At 37.1% G+C, this 21102-nt stretch overlaps 1 protein-coding gene across 4 annotated transcripts in view; it reads right to left on the reverse strand.

Moving 5' to 3' along the window:
• Nucleotides 1-21102, reverse strand: part of LOC103133825 (voltage-dependent calcium channel subunit alpha-2/delta-1) — an 81710-nt gene that overhangs the window by 43458 nt on the left and 17150 nt on the right. For all 4 annotated transcript variants that reach the window (XM_016668153.1, XM_016668152.1, XM_016668149.1 and 1 more), the window contains exons 4-10: nucleotides 14667-14726; nucleotides 13513-13548; nucleotides 12507-12636; nucleotides 6533-6664; nucleotides 5277-5346; nucleotides 4385-4435; nucleotides 4062-4161 (exon numbers count right to left, since the gene is read on the reverse strand). In XM_016668153.1, coding sequence (XP_016523639.1) covers nucleotides 4062-4161; nucleotides 4385-4435; nucleotides 5277-5346; nucleotides 6533-6664; nucleotides 12507-12636; nucleotides 13513-13548; nucleotides 14667-14726 — 579 coding nt within the window. The remainder of the gene's footprint in view (nucleotides 1-4061; nucleotides 4162-4384; nucleotides 4436-5276; nucleotides 5347-6532; nucleotides 6665-12506; nucleotides 12637-13512; nucleotides 13549-14666; nucleotides 14727-21102) is intronic.

The raw sequence follows: 21102 nt of genomic DNA on the forward strand, positions 1-21102 counted from the left end.
CAAAAAGACAGCAGCAGGAGTGTGAACACAGGACTCAAAAGTGGATTCAAAGGGAGGAACTCGAAAATTTTATATAGTAAGCTCATATCACACATTCATCATCTCCTCAGAAAGAAAGATGCTATTTTTCTTTTCCAGGAAAAGCTCATTATACCCAAAGAGGGGGGAAAAAATGATGTGAACATGAATGAAACTTGAAATTTTACAATTCTCTAGGGATCCTATTACAACCACTCTTGTGTGTGTGTGCTATTGTCCAGGCTTTAGAAATGGATTAGTGATGACTCAGAAAAGACGGCTAATCTCCAAACGCTAATCCCGTTGGACTCTCTGCATTTCTGACTTGGAACGATGTGACTTGCTCACTAGACTGGCACTGGTAGCCATGGCTGAACAGGCAAGGATGGAAGTTTTAGAGGTCAAATGAGGTGAGGGGTGTGGAGATGGGTAGATGGAGCGCGGTGTTGAGGGCAAGTGAGAATAAGTCTAAAAATGAGAAAAAGAAAGAGTGGAGGAGATAAATGAAAAGACAGAAAAGCATCTATCAAAAATCTTTGACCTGTCCAGGTGTTAAGGTATGTGTTGAGGATCTTTCATTATCAAATGCCAGTTTAGGCCCTGGGCTACTGTTAATAAGAGTAATGATTAATGGATAATATCATAGACCAATGATTTAGTAACTGGTAACAACACCCTCAGGGACAGACACACATCCCTGTGTGAACATGTGCATAAAACAAGAAAAGTTTTTCTCTTTTCTTTTTCCTCCCTCTTTTTTTAACATGTTTAATTCTAATAATAGTTCCTGACAAGTTATGTTTATGGTATTATTTACAGTTTTAGATTGCTTTGCCCGTAAGTTTAAAGTGTAAGTAAAACTGTATTAAAATGTAACAAGTTCCTAAAAAAAACTTTTAGGAACTAGCATTACTGCTAGTGCTGTAATCGTGGGCTCTTTTGGTTTGTATTTAGCTTCTTTCTGGATTTTCCATCTTTTGTTTTTCATATTTAGGTAATTAGTCTTTGTTCTGTTTTTCAGTATTTAAGAGCTTATATTGTGCTTCAGTTACATTTGATCTCTCTATGGATCTTTGGAACTGATTTCCTATTTTTTTGTCACCTCTTTGCAATCTGTATTTGCATATCTGTGTACTCCTCATAAAAGTAATTACATTTATTTAAATAGCACCTATTATAGTCAGAATCACAAAGTGCTTCACAAAGAGACAAACATAAAAACAAGAATATAAAAACTGGCATGAATGGTATCAGTCTAATTAAACGTCTGACAGTGTCTTTAAAGATTTCCAGAGCCTCAACCAGAAAAGCCCGATCTTCATGAGTTTTAAAATGAGTCTGAGGTATGACCAACCACCTCTGATTAGATGATCCCGAAATCCTACAGGAACAAAAAGGCTCCTATAAAATAGCACTCTGAGATTTGTATATATGTGGGTGTTTACTTCTTCTGTAATATCTTGCTAGTTTTTTGCGTTCCTCGATCTATCTTAGCTTCCTTCAGTGTCTCAACTCCATGCCTTTCCCAGCTGTCTCCCATTTTTCCAGAAGTGATTTTTTTTTTTTTTGTCTAAATCATCTTTTGGCGAAAAAAGAGGTGGTGACCCAAAGACCCAAGCTTAAATTGACTAATGAAGAGAAATTAAACATTTGTCTTATAATACAATACCAAACAGATATGGACATCTGCATTAAGAGAAAAGTCCTGTCCATGAACGTCACAAAATAGATCAGTGACAGAGTTCAGCTCTGGCAGAGTCCAACCAGCACTGGGAACAATCTTGACTTTGTGCCTAGAATGCCGCCGACACAGCTCTTGCTTTGGGTATACATGACCTGGTTAGCCCTTACAAGCACCCAGCATGCTACAAATTACCTGGAGGGGACAAAAGGTAATTCGTCTACATTCACTGCATTCAGTAATTCAAACCATTCACACATTGACGATTGTAATCTACATACTAACCACTTAGTATGTCTTCCTTAGGAAGACAGTTTTCGTGTCTTTCTAAGGACACGGAAACTGAAGAGGTGGGCTCACAGGCTTGCACTGCAACACACTATTTAAAGTATGAAGTCCTACTTCCTGAGCAACCATTGCACCAACAAGCACACAGCACCACTCCAGCACAGTAACTGTACTGAAAATTAGGAGGGGATTGATTCATATTGTAACTCAAAGACACTCCAACACAGTTTGTGGACGTGATGTGATTACGCCGTGACGCAGCAGGGCAGAAACATATTGCGCGTGAGTTGTACTGCAAGAGTCAGGATATTCACACTTTCTAATCCTTGAGTCAACTACGTAGGCCAAATGCAAAACAATATAATGCTTCACTTGATGCAATATGCTTATTCTGACTGAAGACTGAACACTATGTGAATGCATTTTCAGCCACATTTAAATCACATAAGTAAATGGTATTTGTCCCTAGTGGTGTGCCCCACTAGGGACAAATACTGGTGTGCCTATCACTTTTACTTTATTGTCGCCCTTCCTCTCATTTTCATCCTTTTCTGTACCCAAGTCTATTAAGATAATAGGGACGGAGTTGTGTATGCGCTTGGTTTCGTGTAGCTTGACACAACAAAATCAGTTACCTTGGAAAAGCGAAGTGAGTACCCTGAGTCATGCAGTACCCAGACTGTGCTGGAGGAGGCGCTATTTCACTCTGCACAAATGAAGTGGTTTAGCCAGTGAACAGATCACTTTAACATACTCTAGAGATTCAGTACACTCAAATGAACTTCTGCTTCCATCAATAGGTGTAGTGTTCAGTGACAGTGATTGAAGAGAATTTAATTTAATTGAAATGGAAAAAATATTTTTACAGTAATTTATGGGCGTAAACTTTTGTTGCATTAAATACATTTGACACAATGTATTCTTAAACTTCCCATCACCATCGTTTGCTCCGTCCGTCCGTCCGTCCATCCATATCCTTTTAATTGAGCTTTTTAGCAGCTTAAATAATTTAGGAGCTTTTTACAAGCATGCAGTGGGAGAAAAATAAATAAAAACTCATCTCTTTTAGTCTAACTCTCTACGCTCCCCAACTGAGCTTGTTGATTGCAAATCTATGTAAAGTCTCAGGACTGCAATGGAACGAAATGTATTGTTTCAAAGACAAAAGAGTCCCCATGGAGGAGAGACAGAGCCTGAATGTCTGTCTTTGTGCAGAGAGAAAGCAGACAGCTTCAATCTCTGTAAAGACCCATCTCAATAAAGCCCTCCACAGGTACCAATTAACTAATTTCCAGATTGTTTTTTTTGTTTGTTTTTTTCCTGAATGTAATTACAAAACGTGGTGGGTCTTGAGTACATGGAAAGATGTAGAGGGAAAAATGTTAGGGGTGACTGGTGAATGAGAAAAATACAAAAAATGAAGGAAAAGTAGGTGGGAACAGTGACAGGAAGGAAGATTCAGTGTTGTGCAAAGATGAGAATGTGGCGTCTAAACAAATCATGTGCTAAAACAAAACAACGGATGGAGGTATATGATAAAAACCTGAAAGGTCTTTTATCCCATATAGATGAAAGGAACAAATTTAACAATTTAAAGGCAGAGAGAGAGATGGATGCCTGCTTCCTGGGTTCAATGCTGTCACAGCACAGCTTTAATTTCTTGAGGAGCAGTGGGTTTGTTCAGCCATACTTGTGTCCACATCTGTAGATTGGGGGGGATGTTTGGGGGCTTGAAGGGCAGAGTTCTAATCTTTAGCAACAAATAGAGCAGCAGGTATTTCATTAAATATCGGTTTTATGGTGTCCATGAATCTATACTTCATTACTTGTCTCAATCTCTTTGCCCCTAGTGAATATTTAGGTCTGCATAGCCATGTGTTGAATATGTGCAGGCATGAGTAGATGAAAATGATAATAATTTGAACATACTCTGAATAAAGTGGATAGTAATAACAATAGACAATAATTTACATTCAGACATTCAAAATGCACATTTCACTCTTTGTTTAATCTGGACATGTACTGTAAGACCCCTGGCAAAAGATGACCATGTGAAAAATGAAATAATACTTACATAAACAACATTGACGTAATCATCATCAGACAATGTCTCTAGCATCTCACTGACGGATGTTCTGATTAGTTTCAGAGTCAGACCTGAGACACTACCACTCCTATAAGAAAAAAAAACAAAAAAAAAACGAAAAAATGAAACATTGGACAGCTTCTCACTCAGTATCAGCTCATTTCTTCTGTGAGGCTGTAGTCTGAATAATAAAAAATTGAATTTGCCTTAAGAAATACAGGACATTATGAAGGAGGTAAAAAAACACATTAAGAGTAGAGAAGAAAATGTAAAAAAGATAATGGATCTGTGAGGATATTTCATGTACTCACGCATCCACAAGGATTAGCATATCTTTGGGTGAGGCAGCCCCTTGAATGTACCTTAATGAATGATAAAAAAAAAGAACATTTCTGGATTAAGACTTACAAATTTTGATTCACAGTTAATATGCCAACTGACATTATAATGATTTACCCAAAGGTAACACATTTAATTGTTCCATTTTGTATGGACTAGAGGTGAAATTATTACAAAGTTAATAAAAAGGCTTTGCACTATTAATGTTGGAAAAGTGTTTGCAAATAACTATGTCCCTGACATAGAAACTGTAAACGTCCGCTTATAATTGCCGTCAGATCTTTAAAACGGATTATTCTAATAACGTGTGTATCCCATCACTTAAAGTGGAAACAGATACAAATTTGCTTTTGGAAATATTTGAAATGCATTTTGCTTACAGCAGGCAAGACAACAACAACTCTTTCTGAACAGTAACCCACAACCCAAAGAAGAACTGTACATATGTCAATAAGGATAGCAATGTAAAGTGAAACTGTCTGTATGTACATGCACCGGCCACTTTATTAGGTACACCTTGCTAGTACTAGGATGCCCCCCTGTTTGGATTCATAGCGGCTCCAGAGATTTGTGTAGACATAAACATGATGAAATTTTTATGCAGATTTGTCGGTTTTATATCCATAGTTTTAAATCCAGAGTGTCAGTCTCCTGTTCCTTCACATCCTAAAGGAGGTGAATTGGAGCTGGTGACCAGAGGCTACTGGAATGAATCCTGTCTCATTCTAATGAACTTTTCGAGACGTGTGAATGCATTAAATTGCTAAAATGTCATTGTCTAAACTTGTATTTGTGATGATGGGCAATTGAACAGGTACACCTAATAAAATGGCAGATGAGCAAATTTCTTCCCAGTTTTATTACCATGGCCTCCTGCGGACATCATACAGATCAATTTTGCTGGGAGTTTTGCGAGCATCCATCCACGGAGAGGCTATAAAAGGAGATCAAATGTAGGCTTATTATAATCTTTCTTATTAAATGGAATTAACACTAATTTCCTATTTTGGTTCAATTTCTGACACATTCAACTGCGAGACTGTTAAACTCTAGCAATATGCAGCGTTAAATATGGCTCAGCAGTGAGTCACTGTCTAACATGATAGGACACATTTTATAATGACAGCTGGCCAGTTGGATGGACTCCTAAATTCATCACACCATGTTCACTGTGGCACGTTTTATGCTGTTCTAAAATAATACCAGGAGGAAAAAATTGGATGTGCAGGCTTCCTACTTTAGAGAGAACCACAACAAATGCAAGTTTGCAGGAGCATAGAGTATGTTCAGGCCTGCCATGCATGTTATGGGGTTAAGAAAACAGCTTTAAAATGACAGTAATGGCTACACATGTTCACTCTTTTTAATCTCCCCATTAGTTAATCTGCTTCTGTTGGTAAATATTGTGGCCAGTTGCCAAATACTTTTTGATCCGTGTTTTAATGCCAAAAAAGGTTTGACAAAGCAATATAGAAACTCTTCCAGACCCCTGAATGTATGTCCCAACATCAAAGTGACAAACACATGGCAACTAGTCTTGGATTTATTTATAAAACTTTATTTAACCAGGTGAGTTAGTAAGATTTTTTTTTTATTCACAAAAACAATATTTACATTTTTACAAAGGTTATATATTCATGCATTATTATGCACTGTTTGTGTGAATTTGGACTGCACCATATGTTGTAAAACTCAACTAAATATCAGATATTAATTTTGTAACATCTGATATTTATATGGTATAGGTTAGACGGACTGCTTTGTTAAAATTGTGGTTTTGGAGACGCTCCTACCCAATTGTTTAGCCATCATAATTTTTACTCCTGTCAAACTTGCCAGTCACTACTTTTTCCCGCTTCTAACATTAATTTAATGATATTGATTATTATAAACCTGTTGCCTTATACATAACACCTAACAACATGACGTGTGATGAAAACCTAACCAGTGATTCATCTCATCCGTTAGTAGCCATTATGTTACTTGTGATCGGTGTAGCATCAATTCTACAGTGCATCATCGCATAGGATTACTAAGAGAAACACTAGATGTTTTCTGTAGCCACAGGCTGCATTTTGAGGCCGTAACCAAAGTATTAATTAATTTATTTATTTATTTACCTGGGTAGTAGCGAGCCAGGCCTGTAGCACTGCCAAACACCTGCCAAAGAAGTGTTGGGTCATCTTCTCTGTTCTTTTTAAAGACATCCTCCAATGCCTCTGTCCAGTTCAGCTCATTCAGCACGATGGTAGCTGTAACATAAAGATGCACAAATCCATACTTTGTGTCAAAAGTCAACATAGTACAAACTAGACAATCTTGTGTCAGATGAATAAGGTATATTACTTTCAGAAATTATGTGATATCTTAAGATGCTAGACTTTGTCTACCTCTCTTCTCCAAGGTCCATTACAAACCGCAAAATATCAACACACCACTGTAATTTGTACTCACAGGTGGGGTGGCCTTTTTCAGGCTTCCCAAAGGAACTCCCATTGGTTAACTTTTACTTACAAGCCTCCTGACAGCCTATGTTTGTACTGCAGTTGCACTGAGAAATGTTGACTCTAATGCTTTTAACTCACACAAATTGCTGCTTTGTTCTGTCCCTGTTGGTCAGACTGAATTGGGTAAGAAGACTTTCATTCATTCTGCTCCCTCTTCTTGGAACTTGCTACAAGAAACTTTGAAATTGACATAATCTATCTTGTTTAGTGCATTTACATCCAAACTAAAGGGTCTTGAGGCCGATTCAATGACATGCACCTATTTTTTTATAGCTTGGCATTTTCTTTTAACTGTAATGTTTTTGTTGTATTTGTTGCTGACTCTTTGGCCAAGTTTTAATCTCAAGGGGTTTTTATCCTGATAAAAAAAAATGGTTAAAAATATGTACTTATTTATTCACCACTCACCATTCACCACTGCTGCAAATTTGTTGTAAATGCACAGTCCCATTAATTTAAGCTGATTTTTTATAGAACAGCAAGATACATTATGCTTAAAAAAGAAACAACCTGAGTTAAGTCAAAAATGAAACTAACAACCCAAATATTTAGATTATCAGTGTAGTTTATTTGTAAGATCAGATTTGATTTTTTTTTTTTTTCCACATTTCTGTAGTTTCGCAATTGTCTGTGTTTGCCTGGTCAATACAGTTTAGAGGACACAGCTGAGCCTGTCAGAATGCTGTGGAAAATAGTCAAAGACACGTGGGCATCCAAGATTAACACATTCATCGAGATTCACAGACGGACTCACTCAGCGTCGGCTCATTTGCTCAGCAGGACACATGAGCAAATATTTGTCCAGCTCAACAGCAAATGCCCATGTTTAGCCACCAATAAAAGCGGTGGTATTCAGGAAGGAACTGCTATGTTGTTAGAAAATTAATCTGTTTTATTTTAAGAGTGCTTATCATCAGAAACACCCAGCTGCCTGCCTGTGTGTGTCTGTCTGCGTTTCCATCACTGCATCCGTGTGATTGATAGTGTGTGTTGTGAGAGGCAACAGGCATTATGGATGTAATGGCACAGGACCAAGGCAGCTCAGAGCCACATAACCCTGACTATGATTGATGGAGATGCAACATGTGCCACCGCAACTCAATCTTTTCTTTGTCTAGCTACTACTGCTGTTCAGTGACACAATTTTCAAACGTCTTCATATTCTGATGATTTTTCATTTAACCACTTAAACCTTTTTAATGCTAGATTTGAAATACATTAAAAGACAAAAGTAAACAAATTATTCAATTCCTTTTTTTTTTTACTTAAGAAAATAAAATAAAAAAAATAGTTTGCCTAAATGCAATAACATAACATTCCTTTAGTGTTTACTTGGTCATTTGTAGCAAAGGATGCATCTACAGCTAAAAAAAATATCTCAGTTTTTAAAATACAAGTTAGAACATTAACTTTTGTAAACATCAGCCCTTCCAGCTTTACATCAATGCAGCGTAGGTGCATTTCTTTTGTGGATTAATTGACAACAAATGCAACAAAAAGTGCTTAGTAAGAAGTTTTTTTTTCCACATAATTTGAAACTAAAACTATGCCTCTTCTCAGTAGAACAAAATTATAGACAGAGAAGATTTTTCAACAAAAATGAAGTATATGTTTTGTACAGTGGATAGCTACTGGTCTGAGGGTGTTATCCCTTCATCAGTTTGAATGTTTTAGAGTCACTCCAGTTAATAATTAATCAATTACTAAATTGGTTGATTGTGTCGATAACCAATTAATCACGATTAATCTGATTAATTGTTTCAGCCCTAATATATGTATGTGTATTTGTAATTGAAAGATAATGTAAAGGGATTATGTTTCCTATCTGTTTAGATATGTATATGTGACCACACTGGGCTCCTATACCGAGTGTGAAGTGGCTCACACTGAGTATAGTATGTTTATCTATGTGCATGTCTCTCGAGGACAGCATTAATGAAGGCTTGGATGCCAGGAGTACATGTGTCATTAGGAAAAGGAGGCAAAAAAGCAGGCTGTGCGTGGGAGTGCAATTAGTAATGTATTTCGTCATTAACTATAACATTTCAAAGAAAAAAAAAGGGGGCGATACTGAGAATTTAAATGTTGTATTATTTTACCTTTGGATCAATCAACCAATATCAAGTGGATAAATAATGCATCATCGCACAAGCCAGTTGAGAAACATAGTGCCTCCAATGTGTACTGAGGCATTGCTTAATTTCACTAACGTACTCCCTGAGAAAGGCTCACAAGTCGGTGCACCCCTATTAAAAACTGGTGAGGTGTACAGATGAGGTGTACATGTGGACTCAGGCCTGAATCTTCACAGACACATAAAGACAAAATACTTTCTCTTCAACATAACTATCTCACCTTTTTGGCATAATTCACTACTATATGTCATTTCTCATTTGTGTCCACACAATACCTACCGAACATGTTCTTATTCCACCTGTAACTTTAACTTACATCTCCAATCACCACTTTTCCTCTACCTGGGAACACTTGCCACCACCACAGTGACATATCGACAGTTTGGCAAAAAAAAAAAATCCAAGCTGGGTACGTCTCTGACGCTCAGAGTATCTCTGCATACTTACTACCAGAACCCAGATAACATGCCAAAAACAGGACTAACAGTTTTAATGAAGTAAAAATCCCCAAATCACCTGCATCTACCCACCAACCATGTCCCTTATTTATACCTGGGGTTATCATGTCAGTAGAAGTGTTACACATGTAACCTTGGAGCCAGACGGTTCACCAGCAGGCTGAAATCCATGCTGTGGAAGTCACTCCATCCTGCTGTCTCTCTAAGTCAGTTCTGACGCACTTTATTCAGCTGTGCAAGTTTTTTTTTTTTTGTTGTTGTTGTCTTTTTTCTCCTGATCTACATACAAACATAGAAATCCAGTTTCTGTGTTTGTCCAGAACAAACAGAAAAAGTGAACAAGCTTGAGTGAACAAGCAGCACTACGATTCGGTGGGTAAACCTTCCAGTAACCAGACTCATGTCACCTAAGCTCACTGAGAGCTTCCGCTGTGGTCATCATATGCTTAAGACGAGCACTGAACCCTTTTCATCACATCAGACAAGCACATCAAAGCATAAAATAAAAAAATGAAGACAGAACACATGCGAGTGCAGAGACAATTGTGCATAGCTAAGACATTCAACATCCAATCCTTAACTCATTGACATTCAGCTTGAGAAGTTGTAATGTCATGGAGACTCTAGAGAATCCAATTATTCTGGACTATTTAAGGTAAATGTCAGCACATGATGATGAAATGATCAGAAATTGACTTTTATTACATGCAGCCCACAACTGCTTTACAGTTTATGCTAAAATGTACAGTTTTCCAATTGCAGTCTTTTTTTATTCTTTGGTTATTCAAGTACGTACATTTATAAGTGAGATTACAAGAACATCTGCAGTGATGCAAGGCAGAATACAAGACAGAAGCATTTGTACAAAAATCATACTACTGCAAAAACTGCACAACTACTGAAGTCGGCAATGTTATCATTAAGTCTCTATACAAATCTTAGACCTTTGTGCTTCAAGAATTGGCACAGCAGAGTCTAATCTGACAGTTTTAGTTCATTTCATTACATTGTACAAACAATTGTGAAAATATACTAAAGCAAATATTTTTCCTCCTTTCTTTCTGTCTTTCTTTGATGATTTTCAGATTGATAAAATGTTGCTTGTTATCTGGAGTATGTTCACAGTTTTAGACTTTGTGGGCATTCAAGTTCACACAAAATCGATGACTGTAATGATTTCAATTTGTGTTACCCAAGTTGATCATTTCAACGGGACCTCTGCTCATATTCATTGATTGTTGAGCCATTAAGAGGATAGTGCAGCAGAAAAATGGGCAGGTTTGCAAGAGGGATGAAGTGTTGAAGATAAAAGTAAGAGCTGAGGTTTAAGTTTTGGTCTCTCACAGTTAAATTATTGAAATACAATACTACAACAGTTAGACATAGTATTACCTTTATGTTTACAGACTGTTATTTCTGGACATGACTCAGTGCACGGTAATGGTATCTGCAGGTGCACGTCACTAGCTAGAGCAGTCAATAGACACTGTCCAATCCAGTAATATATATTGATGGATATAACAGTGTGATTAAGTAGAACTGCTCCCATCACTTCAATGCGCTCCACAGCACTGATCTAACCCAGGAGGTTCACAACAGAAGCTGTAGATCACTCTTCAAGCCATCGTTCAGTCATGATTTAACAAACAAGACCTCAAGGTTCTCAAGACTCAGAGTCATTTCTCATATAGGATTTGAGAAAAGGTGGTCTAGAAATGTAAAAAAATAAAAATGGTGTGGAAACTGGTAAAACTGCATTTTTCTTGCTTTGCATCAAAATATTAAAAATGAACTTGTGTTAAGGGCCATTATTGTTACAAACACACCGACAACATTGACCTTTACAAGGTGATCTGACTAAACTACCTCCAAGTGACATATTATTAGTTTTTTTTTGTACAGCAGCAAGCCAGGACTACTCTTACAGAATACTACAGAAGCACAATTTGTGTTACCTAAATGCATACAATTTTTAAGAGAGATAACAGGGCATTTTGGCACAAACCAAGCTGCTTTACAAAAGACTGAAAGACGTGTAGAAATTGTTCTTGGTTTATTTGTGTCAGTTACACTGGCCTACTTGGTCAGTAGGGTTATGCCTCCAGGGACCATGGTGTCATGATCGTCACTGTGTGATAAGATCAGAGATGTGTTGATAGAGAAAACAGCAAAAATGTTTTTTTTTTAGGATTATATTTGAGCTATGGAAATACTCTTCTGTTTAGGAGGCTGACCCAAAGCTCTTAAATAAATGTCTTGCATTGATTCTACTCCACAATGATCCCCTCCTTTCTCAATAATAGAGACTGTACTCTCCAATGGAAACTCTGTGCCTTTTATAAGGTCAAAGTACTTTTGATAGTGAAACAGTCCAAGTCCGCAAAAAGAACGGACATCATCATCGATCCTTTTAAATTAACCATTACTTTTTCTACAGTGGTTGATCAGAATACTTAGACCTGTCACTTAATTGCTAGGTTTTTGATTATTCTATGTACTTACTTTTTAATTCTTTAAACTACACAACAAACTGAACTGCTATTTTGCATAGGCCAAATTTAATAAGTAGAGTATATCACAAGTAAAATTTACATTTAAATAAGTGTTCTTATTTGTGAACAATATTAATGGTTTCAGTTTAAAGACATTTTTAAAATAATTCTATAATTCCTTTTTATGAAAATGGGCATAAACATGTTGTACTTAATGCAATATCAACACATTTGAATTGGAAGATCCTCTTTTCACCAGCAGCAAATAACAGAGCAGAAACCTTGAGAAGACCTCATTATAGGATTTCACTTCTTTTAAAAACATTATTTAGCCAAGGGCAAGTTTGCTGGGAGCTAAATCTGTTGACAAGATTTTATAATGGTTTGGTGTGTCAGCTGTATCCATGGTTACCAGTTGGGTTTGTGTGCATGTGTTCTGCGTGCGTGCACGTGGGTGTGTGTGTGTGTGTGTGTGTGTGTGTGCGTGTGTGTGCAGACTCACAGCCATCATAGATGTCAGTGGGAATGTGGACAGCTGTATGGTTGTGATCAGTCAACCGTTTGAATGAAGGGTCCTCTTTAAAGTCTGGTCGAATCCTGTATTTTCTCCCCTCTGTCTCATTTGCATCCAGCTGTGGGGGAAAAAGGAAAATCAAGATGGATGCAGTAGTTTTGATCACAGCTTTCAGTAAATTTAACACACTTCCTTGTTAGCGTTTGCCTTTGTGGCTTTATCTGTAAGCAAAGAAGCAGACAACTGTCCGGCAGTACATCCCCAACAAATTCTGTCAGATGTAATTTCATTACCACAGTTAATTTCATCCCCCAGGTGGTCGAATGAAAAATGAAGCATTATTGACTGATAAAAGATGTGTTGTCTCTTCTTTTGTAGATCATTCCCCTGAAAGAGGAGCGCCAGGAAGTGACAGCATCTGTGTGTATTTTCAACCTCCCAATTTACATAAAAAGGGGACTTTAGAGAAAGAAAAGCAAAAACTGATGAGATATGAAAGGATGCACAGTGGAGAGGTGGTGAGGTGTTGAGAGAGGGAGAGGGAAAGAGAGTCAGCAAGGCGGGAGGAGTGGGGGGGTGGGGGGGCGAACACTTGCTTCCTAATAAAGCAACAGCGTAGCCAGCTCATACATCTCATCTGTCAATTAGAGGAGAAGCATGGCAGAGACCTCTTCACCTGAGCGAGGGTGGGAGGAAAGATGACTGAAAGGAGGCTTGCATGGAAGAAGAGCCCAAGAAGTAGGGAAAGAGGAGGAGGTTGATACTGCAATAAAAAGCTGAGGGAATGATATAGAGTATGGGGTGGGGGGGTTGTAAAAGTGGTGAATAGTAGGAATATTAGAGACAGAAGGGAAAATAGGCTTTAAAAAGAGCAGTGACTAACACATCCATCTTCTTGTCCTATGTCTTAGCTGTAACTGTGAACTTTAAGAAACCATGGGAGTGAGAGTTCAAAGAAAACGGAAAAGTGTCGGGGGGAGAAAAGCACACTTACATTGTCCTTTGAATTGTAGTAGGCAATTTCATCATCCTGTTAAAAAAATAAGCGACATTTTGAATGCTTTTCAAAGAGTTGCACAACAAGCTAATTTACTAATTGGGAACTTATTAAAACCCAAATATCATAATATTTTAGAACCAGAAAACCTTAAGATCTTGAAATAACAACATGTGCATGACATGTGTTCCGCCATTTCATTGATTTTCAAAGCAAATGCATACTTTTTCTTACACTAAAAAGTCTTTTGAGTCATTCACGGTTAAAGACCTGGACTGTAACAATATCTGAAAATCTGTCCCTGTAATCATAAAAAGAGTTTTCTAATGGAAATGTTTTTATTAGATTTGTGGTGTAGAAAAATTATAAACTAAACAGTTTTGTTACAAAAGACATCTTTGTCAGAAATGTGAATATGTTCCGTGTATGTAAACAAAAAATGCACCCACATTATAAATTATAAAATAATTTGAATAATGGAATATGAACTCAAACTGAAAGATGAGATACAACACACTTTATGCCTGGCTATGACAGATGCCTCAAGAAGCGAGTCAACAGGCTGATTTCTACTGAAATTGAAAAGTAAAAAGAGTATATTTTCCTTCAAACCATTTTTAAACAGATTTTTTTTTTTCTGATGCGCTGCTTTATCTGTTTTATGGTAATGATGACATTGGATACTAAAGCTGCACAAATCATCTTAAATGTTTTTACTTTCCACATTTATGTTACCTGTGTATGTTTATCTGGTGACAGACCAACATAATTTTTTTTGTAATGCTAACAATTAAAAAAAACTGACCATGATGACAGCAACATTTTAAAGCCATGTTTAAAGCTGTCTCTATCAGTCATTTGAAGTAGCGGCCACAATGTGCCACAACAAAGTGTATAATGTGCAATAAATCATAATTATGCAATAAAGATGTGATTATGGCTCTATTTAGCATGGAGACTGTGATCTCTTTTTATGACAGATAACTGCAGCTATAACACCCACCAAAGGCATAAATATAAATCCAGACTTTTTCCAGGGTTATCTGTGTTTCTTGTTGTCTTGTGTGTAATGTGCATGTCTGCGTGTGTGTGTGTTTGTGTGTGTATACATAATATGTGTACTGATCAGTGCATTTTTCTCTCCCTTTTACCTCAAACTCGTCTTTCCATGCATGTTCCTTCTGGAATACCTCTGCAGCTGTGGCCAGTTTCTAGGGGACAGAAATGAGAAAGGGCTTCAAATTAGAAACTGTCCAAAGGATGTTTCACAACAACAATCTAATATTAGACACTTACACAAAAGACTTTTAAAAGCATGATGGGGACAATTCCAGAGACAAAGCAATGCGTATTTTCTCATTTAAAAGATCTGAAACTACAGGGCTTTTACAGTCCTGTCAATGTGTGTCTATGACCATGAGTCTGCTTCTGGCAGTGATTTCATTTCTGATCAACAGTGTCATCTCTATGGCCTGCAGTCCTGGGCTTTGTTCCAGACCCGTCAGCTGCTAAATATACAGACTAATCCAGTCATAAACAAACATACTCAATTTGGAGTCGACACAAGGTAGCTATGGTGAAATTGTTATGCATGACTTTATGTTCTCAGTACTTTAGTTTCAATGACCATCTTCTGTTGTCTGTTAAATACTTGAAATTTAACAGACGTAATACTGCTTAGATCATTTCAGTAGTTTCATCTGGTTGTGTACATGTGACAGAAGAGCTATATAAAAAGTTTTGAAGAATTTCATATAACCCTCAAGATTGTATGCTTGATGATACATCTGTATGTGATGTGTAGCATTACATGCTTTAAGGACTTGAGCAAAATATTATGTTAAGAAATCAAAGGAAGTCCTGTGTGATTATAATATATATATATATATATATATATATATATATATATATATATATATATATATATATATTTAAAAATAAGTAGGTAATGAATTAAAAATGCCACCAGTGCAGTCAGAAACATTGACACGCTGCTGTTTAGTTGAGCATAAATAAAAAAAAAGTTGTCTATAGCCATTTAGCACTTCATACATAATGTTTGCAGACTTTGTATGACAATAACAGAAAACATTGGGAGATAATGTTTATAAAATTCCCCTTTCCTCTCAGTGACAGTGTATGAAAATGCACATGCAAATCTGCAAGAATATATACACTCCTCAAGAGGGCAGGCTGACTGGCTTGTTAAAAATTCATGACAGAGCCTTGACGAGGCTCCTTTCCCCTCCGGGGTATATGGAGGAGGGGGAGATTAGGTGTGGGAAGAAGAAAAAAAAAAAAAAAAAGAAAAACTAAATTTCCCTCCATTTTTCTCTATTCCTGTATCAACATCTCTAAACATGCAAACATATAAAAATGGAGAGCAGACTCTCAAAACTTCTCAGTGTCCAGACTGGTGAAAACACCCAAATCAATCTCTCTAAACTAGGGTAAACCTTTACCTCATTACAGAGCAACTGCTAGTTGCTGCTTGGACCAATTGATTAGACATCAGCTGAAAATAAATTCAACACTCCGGTGTTTTACTTAATGGGAGTGCATAACAGCTTCTGAAGCATGTTTGATCTAATTGCTCATTAAATTCTCTTTCAATTTTTGTGAAGGTCTACGCAATAATGAGTCCACTCTTTCAAAAAATGTCTTCCATTTTTCTGCTTTATAAAGCTGGAATTGTACATGGACACTGGCCATTTGGCTTGTGGCAGTTGAGAGACAGAGATGTTTAAAAGCAAAGTGTGGAAACAGGTATCATAGGGATGAATACATCTGAAATAATAACGGGATCAACCTGAGAATAATCTTGAATAACATTCACAGAAAACATCGCCAAGACGAATTTTCATTCAGGCTGAACATAAAAGGTACGCAAACCGTGCATGAATCAAGAACGGTGTGTAGTTGATAGCATCATTGCACTGTCCACAGTTATGTTTTGTGAGACCATTAGGCTGTAACCACAGAATGCAGAAACCAAAGTTTGCCTGAGTGGAAGTATTGGAGAGGTAAAAACCCCACAGAGAGATATTGCTGCAAGACTCTTGCAAGTCTTATTGTCATGCTGCCAGGGCAGCCCAGCAGCCCACCATGCATTTAGTGAGAAAGCAGTTCACAGCTTAAAGGATAGACAGGGAAGATGAGACAAGCTCTGCTAAACCTCACCGAGCGTCTCAGGCTCCCTGTGTTTGTGTGTGCGTGCGTGTGTGTTTGTGTGTGTGCCAAGTCTCTGCACGCCTAAAATCAATGGCCAATTCGAAGCAGCCCACCCCACTCCTAGACAACAAAGCGATGCTCACAAAGGTCTGAAAGATCATTACACCCACACTCATATCTTTCCGTTCCCGATTCCAGATTGTCCAATCCAGAATGTCATTATTCCTGAATCCTTCAGGATTCAGTGTGGAAAATTTAAAAAAGAAGGAAATAAAAGAAAGAGTGAAAACGTCCCCACAAAGTCGTAATCACAGTTATCAATAAAGAGTAAGTTAAGAAAGATGAAAATGCGAGGCATTGGTTATGGGGCTTATAAAAACAACCACTGAAAACTCATCTTACAAAACAGAAAGGTGAGCAAAGATTTTAAATCTTGCCTGAGAATGATGTATTACAAACCTAATAGCGGTCATACACATTTTATTTATATTGCACTGTAGGAGCAGAGCAATAGGAAATATGTAAAGAGAGCATTGATTCAAAGAGAGATGGGTGATATAATTTAAAAAGAAAGAGGTTAAGCCACAGAGGAGGAGTTGAGCTTCTGCAGTTGTTGGAACCCAGGGGAATACCCTGCTGCTGCACATTCTCTCTAAGGGCACCAGACTATCTGATGGGAATAGTCTACTGCTATTTTACATCGAACTCACTGTCTTTTTACTCTCAAGTGTATGTACAAAGTGGATGCATGCATGAGTTGCTTTCATATCCATGCCATTTTGGAAAGTATAACACCTTATCATATTTAAAATAAAATAAAATAATAATAATAATAATAATAATAATAATAATAATAATAATAATAATAATAATGTTCATAGCTAAATATGAATAACCAGATTTAGCATTAGCAGAAAACAACAAATTAATGGAAAAGGAAAGGGTCATTTTGATAACAACTCACTGACATAAACATGTGGAACATAAAAGGACCAAAGAAATGATTTGGTCATTTTGCCATTATGCAATGTTGCTAACAATTTAAAAGCTGATGGATCCTCGGCAAAATCCATTAGCTGTTTTTTTTTTTTTCTTGTTTCCTTTTAGTTAGTGCATTTAACTGGCACATAAACAACAAAGTGAATGAGGTTACATAAAGCCTTTCAGGCAAACACTAACTGTGGGAAAAAATACACAAGAAAGCTCTTCCAGATGATAATATAGATGGAAAGTCCCAGAAAACAGTTTTATACCCAGGGAACCGAAATTCTTATTCAGTGACATGCTGGGGATTACGCCACCTAAAGACACAATGATTTACTATTTATTTTACTATCACTGCTTAGTCCATTCTATAACACCAGGCAGCTGGGTAAATCGGGTTTAGAATATGCTTTATATTACATATTTGTATATTTTATTGAAATATGCAATTGTATTTTCCTGCTGCTTAAACATCTGTGATGCCTGCACTTTGAACTGTCTTGGGGGTGGAGAGGTAAGCAGGCAACATTTTACAGCGGTAATTGTTCGAGCAGAATATATCCAAACAAACCAGCAAACTATTTGAAAAGCAGTACGTGTAACAAAAATAAAAGCACAATCAAAAGTCAAAAGACGGAACAGGAAAACAAAATATGAGCCACTGCTATATCGCAACTTTTTCTACAGTTGCAGTAGGTAACTTTTATAAAGAAATATATGTTTTAATATTTGTTTAAACTGTCGCTATGTTCTAACAATATGTGATAGATAATCTGTGAAAAGAGATTATGTGGTCCTACTGCCATCTGCAGAAGTGCACTGCTTCCCAGTCAGTAACAACCAATCAGAGTAAGGAGAAACACGTTAGCATTGTCAATCATGCTTGTATACGCTGCTCACTTCCTCCCTCTTGCTCTTTGGTGCACTGCACCTATAAAAGTCTGATATTTACCAATCAGGAACCAAATAAAGTCTACTGGGTTGAACTGACAAAAACTTTAAAAGTTAAATAATTACATACCTAAAGGTGGTGAAGATGAAGTTAGAGGGGGAAAAAAAAGGTGCAAGAAGCTTCTAGTTATAAATTTATTTTCAATGTAGGAATGTTGGTTTTAACCCAGCTGGCCACACCTTAAATTAGACTTTAGCAAATAAAAGGAAGACAACAGTATTACAGCAAAGTTCCTCTGTTCCTTTTGAAGAGTTCAACTCGCTCTGTAGAAGGACATAGATAATTACTATGAAATTATCTACAAATTCTCTGATCAGTACACCTGCAGTCATAACTGTGGACCAACAGGGTTTGAATTTCTTTGCATTGACTGCATTGCACATTGAAATTAAACTACTTTTTTTTAAAGTGACAGTATATCCTTGCTATACATGAAAGACTTTTTTGGATGTACGCATAAGGTAGTCACTACACATGTAGATAAACAATAAATATATCTTTGATAATGTTTTCACTAATAATGTACTTTTTTGAGGCTGCACAGTGGCGCGGTTAGTAGAGCTGTTGGCTTGCAGCAAGAAGGTTCTGGGTTTGATTCCTGGCCCTGGTCTTTCTGCATGGAGTTTGCATGTTCTCCCTGTGCATGCATGAGTTTTTTCTCCGGTTACTCTGGTTTCCTCCTACAGTCCAAAAACATGGCTGTCAGGTTAATTGGCCTCTCCAAATTGTCACTAGGTGTGAATGTGTGTGTGCATGGTTGTGTATCCTGTCTGTCTCTGTGTTGGCCTGTGACATACTGGCGACCTGTCCAGGGTGTACCCTGCCTCTTGCCCGGAACGTTAGCTGGAGATGGGCACCAGCACCCCTCCCGACCCCACTAAGGGACAAGAGTGTAAAGAAAATGGATGGATGGATGTACTTCTTTGAGCAAATCGACAACTGTTGTCTTGAACATAATTGTGCACATTTAAAGACTATGTGTTTATAAAAGACTCTGTTTATAAAAGCACAAAAAACTTATATTCTTAAGATTAAATTACTCTAAGAGCAGAATACGTCTATTGTAGGAAGAGAAGAAAACAGTCATGTTTTGGCTTCATATGAAGATATCCCATCCCAGTTGGATTTCATCTTTTTGCATTGTACACACTTTTCCCTGGCCTCCCATAAGTCTAGGAAGGATTTTTCATCTCTACTGCTTCCCACTGCTCTCTCTCTCTCATCACACATAAGCAAGAATGGGAATGGAAAGATAGAGACATATGCAGAAACCTCTTGTCTGCTTAATATGATCAGCACAGAGCAGAGATGGGAGGTTGGGCAACATCTGCTCTTGAGACTGGCATTTCTCTGATCATATCATAGCCTCTGCTCATTAGTGTGTTTCATCTGCAGACACACACACCCGCACCCCTACACATACAGACATTTGTGATTCACATACACATGCACACACACACAAAATTATCCCAATGTAACATCTTGTACAGAATAATATAAGACTGTCAATGGGGAACATTTTAATAAAACATGATGGAACTAAAGTCTCAAATACAAATTTAAACATAAGCATGGATGACCTGTACTACTATGGTATTTTATCAAGTCCAAAGCACCCAAAAGTGCTTCAAACCACATTCAGTCATTCGCCCATACACATACATTCACACACTGATGTCAATGGGAAGCATAATAAAATATGATGGAACTTAAGTCTCAAATACAAATTGAAACATATAATAATTGAAACACCTGAAGCATACCTCTAGATGAATGGAGGTAGATAACTGAATGACTTAGCATTACACTGGGAATCTTTAACATTGTATCACTGCAGACACCAAAATTACATAAAATTATTCTTTACACAAAATTGCATTAGGGAAAAAAAAAAGCTGTGTTGGTTTATAGAATCTAAAAGTCATAGACAAAAAGACATTTATATCATGATCAACATCCATTTACACTGCAGTCATAAATGGATGGGCTTGTCCGCAATAACACCCAGCTGGGCTGTGGTAATTACGTCATACTAAGAGACAGGAAATGAAATGTTTGGCTTCTAACTTCTAAAGTAAGAGAAGCAAAGAAAAGTGGCCCCAACTATTACTGGTTAAAGTGTGTCCTGAGACACCCAGTTTCCTTAAATCATGGCTAAAAACCACTGAATAATAATTATAAGTGGACGTAGATCAATTCTAGTATGAATTGAAACTTTAATTTACTTCTCTTAATTTTGCCACTGTAATGTTATGTTTTTAATTGTTTGTTTACTGTGCCAAGTTTTTGTCATGCAAAACACTTTGAACTGCCTTGTTGCTGAAATGTGCTGCACAAATGAACTTGCATTGGCATCTAATAAGCCAATTAAGTAGAGACCTAGAAGCTGCACAGCAGTTGTTATCAGGAATTTGTTTTTCTTTTATGTGTTTTTAATGTCTTTAATTAATGATAGTAAAATAACCAGTAGCTTGCTTGTA

The sequence above is a fragment of the Poecilia formosa genome, unplaced genomic scaffold (assembly GCF_000485575.1).
Source record: "Poecilia formosa unplaced genomic scaffold, Poecilia_formosa-5.1.2 Scaffold13, whole genome shotgun sequence".
NCBI classification, from domain to species: domain Eukaryota; kingdom Metazoa; phylum Chordata; class Actinopteri; order Cyprinodontiformes; family Poeciliidae; genus Poecilia; species Poecilia formosa.